Raw genomic sequence first — 5576 nt, forward strand, 5'->3', positions numbered from 1 at the left:
CCACCGCGCTGCGCCTCCAGCTGCAGCAGCGGCTGCAGGGGCAGCAGCAGGTAACTCTTCCCCCTCCGCATCCCAGGGCCACGAGCAGGGGGTCGGAGGGACCCGCGCTCCTGCCTGCAGCCCACGTGTCCCAGCCGGATGGGATCGGACGGGTGGGAAGCTCCTGCATCGGAGTTTTGAAGGTCTCCCTTTGTTTTTTTGTTTTTGTTTTTGTTTTTGTTTTTTTCTCCTCCTCCTCTCCAGCTGATCCATCAAAACCGGCAGGCGATCCTCAACCAGTTTGCAGCCAATTCCCCGGGGGGCATCAACATGCGGGCGGGGATGCAGCAGCAGATCACGCCGCAGGTAAGGGGGATGCGGCACAGTCCTCCAGCTGGGAAAAACTGGGGGTGGATCCCCACACCCTCCCTGTAAGCACAGCCTGGCCCGCTCCTCTCTCTCATTAATGGGAGAGAAAAACTCTCCCGCGTGTGGAGAGGTGCTGTGGGTTTGGGGTTTTTTTTCTTTTCTGCTTCATCCTTATTCCAGCTCCTCCACCTGCTTAAGGTATAAATCCTTCATTATTGCTTAGAGAAGAATGTGCTAACGCTTTTAATTGAGGAGGATCTTTAGGAAGGAGATGCCATTCTTTAAATACCAGAACCTACTGAATCTTTTTAATGATCCTGCAAATCCCCAGGCCCTGAAATTCTTGTTTGGCTTCTCATAAAGTGAACAAAACATCTGCTGGGTTCGAGGAGAAGTTGGAAAGCGTAGCCGAGTTCTGGTGACTTTATTCCACTTCTCGGAGAAGCCTTTGCCTTTTTGGGAAGCGGCGTGACGTCCCTAATGTGCCATGGGGAGCATTAGTGATAGGGAAGGGGACCAAACGGTTCCCATCGCAGCTCCGATTTCAGCCGCTGATGGCTTTGTCAGGCTTTTTAAGGTGATTAATTCCAACACATCTGGCTCAGCCATATGGGGAAGGAGCCCATGGCGGACGGAAAAGCTCGTGGGATGGGGTTTTTTTTGAACAGCTCGCAGCTGAAGGAGCGGAGGTCGGGGATCCCGGCGTGCGGGAGCATCCCCAGTGAGGGTCCCGCGGAGGAGAGGGGTGGCCGGTGGCAGCCAGGTGACCGAGAGCCTTTTTTCCCAGCTTGGGGACGCTCCGGCTCGTGGAGCTTTGCCATTCGGCACGTCCAGAGGCCCATCTTTTAATATCACCAACCTGTCTGCCCTGCAGTGGCGCCGTCGGGCCAAGTCACAGCATTTTGGGGTTTTTCCAGCTTTCCTTGCCAAGCAAGGACAGGCACCCCGAGGCGGGGAAGGGGAGCACCCACAGCTCTTGTGCCGGAGAGTGGGTGGGGTAGGGGTGTCTCTGAGCTGTTTGCCAGAACCGGAGGGTAACGGTGATAAATGGGGCACCCCCCTCCTTCCCCGCAGCCTCCCCTCAACGCCCAGATGCTGGCCCAGCGCCAGCGCGAGCTCTACAGCCAGCAGCACCGGCAGCGGCAGCTCATGCAGCAGCGAGCCATCCTGATGAGACAGCAAAGCTTCGGAAACAACCTCCCTCCCTCCGCCGGGCTCCCGGTACAGATCGGAGCCGCTCGCTTGCCCCAAGCACCCCCCCAGCAGTTCCCTTACCCTCCAAATTACGGTACGACCCCGGGAAACCCTCCCACCTCCACCAGCCCCTTCTCGCCGTTGGCATCCAACCCCGAGGCCGCGCTGGCTAACCGCAGCAGCATGGTGAACAGGGGGATGATGGGCAGCGTCGGAGGGCAGTTCGGCGCTGGGATGACCCCGCAGATGCAGCAGAACATCTTTCAGTATTCGGGATCAGGTACGCCAGGCAGCCGGTTGCACTTGGAAAGCCATCCGGCGGGGGGGGGGGGGAGGCGGAGGGCAGGGCTGAGACCCCCGAGGGTGCTGCAGCCCAGCTCTGCTCGCCCATCACCCTGGGCTTCATCCCCGGCCATCTCACCCAACCTGCATACTGGTCTGGGCTCTGGGCTCCACCTCCCAAGGGACCTTTTCTGGTTGAATCTCAAAAAAAAAAATAAAAAAAAAAATGCCATTTGGGCAACTTTAACTCTTTCCTTGAAAGTAATTATCTTAATTCTTTCCTTGAAAATGGAACTCCAAAGGCAGTCCTCTAAATTGCTCTCCCTTCAATATATAAGCTCTGAAAAAAGCCAAACTCTGGCTGAGATGCCTGGCATGAGCATCAGTGCAGGGTCTTGGCAAGGTGGACATCACTGAGGAGTAGAGAAAGCGGTGGTGTGGCTGCGGTAGCCCCGCAGGAACCTCCTTCGGCATCATCTCATCATTACCCTGGCTATTTTCCAGCCAGGTGCGATGCTAAAGAGGAACGCCTGCTGATGGAAACCACTTGGGGGGGGGGGGGGTTTCCCTGCTTCTTCATCCCTGAAATATTTACAGTTGAGCGATAGAGCAGCTCGAAATGAAAATCAGAGACGCTGAGACCGAAAGTCAAGCGTGATGGTTCTGGTTGCAAGGGAGGAGGAGGGAACTGGGGCTGCTGGTGGGGGTCTGGGCACCGCTGACGCCCTCTGTCCTTCCCCAGGAATGGGTCAGCAAAGCGAACCCGCCTTTGCTCCGTCACTCAGCCCCAGCAGCCCCTTGATGTCACCCCAGCTCCCACCTTCGCAAAGCCCCATGCTGCAACCTGCTCCGCCAACACCGGGCTACCAGTCGCCTGACATGAAGACCTGGCAGCAAGGAGCCATGGGGAACAGCAAGTAAGAGCATGGGGGGGGTAACCTGGAGCACACGGGTGACACAGGGAGAAGGCAGCAAGGTGACAGCGGGGTGATGGTCCCCTGGTAGGGTGGTGGGAGGTGCCTGTAGGTGACACCTGGCTGAGGATGCGTGCTGAGCTCAGGCTGTGTCCTCCTACCATGACATCCCGCAGAAGTCACCATCAGCCCTATCCTCATCTTTGCCTCGGAGGCAGCCAGAAGCCCACAGCATTTAAATGCACGAGCACGTGCATCGAGTAAGACACGATGCAGGTCTTTGGCTTGTAATTAGGGTGGTTTAATTACGTCTCGTGAAAGTGGGCTTAGGAAACATGACAATAAGTTGAGTCAAGACCAGCAGTCCCAGGTCACTGCGTGGCCCTCTTCGGGCGTGTCCAGCTCTGACGTAGGGAAGCAAATGGGAAGAGTCACCAGACTTATGAGTCAGGTTGGAGCTTCAGATCTCCAGAAATGGGGGCGGGGGGAAGAGGAAAAAACCAGCCAAAAGCTCTCCTGGGAGATGCTGTGCTTTGTGTCTTTTGTTCCGCGCGGCGGCAAAAAGGAACCAGGAGCAGGGAGTTACGGGGCGGGGGGGGGTGAGATGGGAGCTCGGTGGAGGTGGGGTGCTTTGATGGAGAGCTGTCCTCCTGCCTCGGCAGAAGTAGGGACGGCCGGGTGCCGAGGAGGGCACTGGAAGGAGCATGAAGGGGAGAGCTTGGTGTCATGTAGACCAGGGCTTTCCATCTGACTGAGCCTTAATCCAGCCCAAAGCCCTGCAGTGATCCCTCTCTTGGCACTGGTGTTTCTCCTGCTCTACCCCATCACACCGAGGAGCCTCCTGCTACAGCAGGAGCGGAGGGAGGATGCTCCACGGTGGCCACCTTCCTTCCTCCCAGCCTCCGTGCCCATTAAGCCTTATAGAATAGGATCACAGACTGGTTTAGGTTGGCAAAGCCCTTGAAGCTCCCCCAGCCCAACCGTTCCCCTACCCCTGCCATCCCACCCCCAAACCCTGGCCCTCAGCACCGCCTCAGCATGGCTCAGGCCACCCCCGGGGCTCGGCACACACCTCGAGGTGCCTCCCACTGCCACGTACACCCAGGTAATGCTTTTTTCTCTCTCCCAGCGTATTCAGCCAAGCGGGGCAGAGTCAGCCGGCACCTGCTCAGCAGGGCATGTACAACAACATGAGCATCACCGTCTCCATGGCGGGAGGAAACACCAACGTCCAGAACATGAACCCCATGGCCGGACAGATGCAGATGAACTCGCTGCAGATGCCCGGGATGAACTCCATGTGCTCGGAGCAGGTCAGTCCTGCGCCATCATCAGAGAATCATAGAATCACAGAATGGTTTGGGTTGGAAGGGACCCCCAGAGCCCACCCAGCCCATCCCCCCCGCAGGAGCAGGGACACCTTGAACCACATCAGGTTGCTCACAGCCCCGGCCAACCTGGCCTTGGATGTTCCCAGGGATGGGGCCTCCACCCCCTCTCTGGGCAACCCCTACCAGGGTTTCACCACCCTCACTGGAAAGCATTTCTTCCTTAGATCCAGTCTAAACTTACCCTGGTTTAGTTTAAAGCCATCCCCCCTTGTCCTGTCCCAGCTGGCCCTACTAAAAAGATTTTCCCCCTCTTTCCTATAGGCCCCCTTTAGGTACTGAAAGGCCGTAATCAGGTCTCCCCGCTCCTGGGATGGTCAGCAAGCTCCCAGGGGTTCAGTGTTCACTTCTCCGGCCCTGGGGGTACTGGTGCCCAAAGTGGGGGAAGCAGCAAAGGTCTGGCTGCCTCCCCTGGCACTGCCACTGTGCTGGAGCCCAAGGCCACTGGTGCCCTGGGGTGTCCCCTGTGTCCTTGGGGGGGTGCAGGGATGTGCCGAGCATCTCTGGCACCTCCAGCCTGTGCAGCGGGCTGGCAACAGGTCCATTTGTAGCCGTGCATCCCCAGGGAGCTGTGAAAGCTGGGGCTGGGAAACGGGGAATGGGAACAGTTGGATACAGGACCCTTTCCGCTGTCCCAGCCCTTTGGTGAGATCCTCCCTGGGCTGCCTCCAGCTTTTTTAGCTGCCGGGGTTTGTCTCAGCGCCATTATGCTCCTAGAGGACACGCTTGGCTCGTTGGTTTTGCATGGGAGCGTTGCGGGACAGGGCTTGGAGCCTCCCTGGGGAAAAGCCGCAGGGCTCGGCAGAGGAGGAGGCTGGTCCCTTCCTTGAGCTGGCCACGGCGCACGGGCTGAGCCGGTGGCTTTTACCCCTCTCGCTGAGCAGCTGGGTGGCATTTCGTGCTCCCTGGGGGGGGCGTGATGCCCTCGGAGCCACCAGCAACCCAAGGCAAAGGTGGGGAGAAAGGCGAAACAGGGCCCCCCACCGATCCCCCCCAAAAACCCCACAGCCCATGGAGGATGTCGGTTCCCCTGCTCTGCCCCATCTGCGGTCCCTGTATCCCCCCAAACTCAGCTCGAGAGGGCGGCGAGTGCCCCTCCAGCATCCAGGAGCCCCGGCTGAGCCTGGATCTTGCTTTTGACAGGTAAATGACCCGGCGCTGAGACCCGCGGGCCTTTACTGCAACCAGCTTTCCTCCACTGACCTTTTGAAAACAGAAGCAGATGGGGCGCAGGTCAGTAAGAAACTGCTAAGCACATCTCAGGTACCCCGAGGAGTTGGACGGGTTCCCCCCGTAAAGGCTGAACGTCCCTGGCCCTCCCGGCTCGGCACGCTTGGTTTCCACCAGGGCTGCCGGGGTCGGGTTGAAGCGCTGGGTGACGGCCAGCCCTTGGGGATGTCGGTGCCGCTCACAAACCCTCTTTGCATCAAAGCTTACGCCGCTGCCGTGA

At 58.6% G+C, this 5576-nt stretch overlaps 1 protein-coding gene across 1 annotated transcript in view; it reads left to right on the forward strand.

The window, feature by feature from the left end:
- Positions 1 to 15: 15 nt before the first annotated feature.
- Positions 16 to 5576, forward strand: part of NCOA1 (nuclear receptor coactivator 1) — a 7177-nt gene continuing 1616 nt past the window's right edge. Inside the window, exons 1-6 of the mRNA XM_035900723.1 lie at positions 16 to 50; positions 244 to 345; positions 1423 to 1822; positions 2567 to 2741; positions 3868 to 4051; positions 5270 to 5572. Coding sequence (XP_035756616.1) covers positions 310 to 345; positions 1423 to 1822; positions 2567 to 2741; positions 3868 to 4051; positions 5270 to 5572 — 1098 coding nt within the window. The 5' untranslated portion in view covers positions 16 to 50; positions 244 to 309. The remainder of the gene's footprint in view (positions 51 to 243; positions 346 to 1422; positions 1823 to 2566; positions 2742 to 3867; positions 4052 to 5269; positions 5573 to 5576) is intronic.

Source organism: Egretta garzetta, unplaced genomic scaffold (assembly GCF_000687185.1).
Source record: "Egretta garzetta isolate BGI_Z169 unplaced genomic scaffold, ASM68718v1 scaffold218, whole genome shotgun sequence".
NCBI lineage: Eukaryota > Metazoa > Chordata > Aves > Pelecaniformes > Ardeidae > Egretta > Egretta garzetta.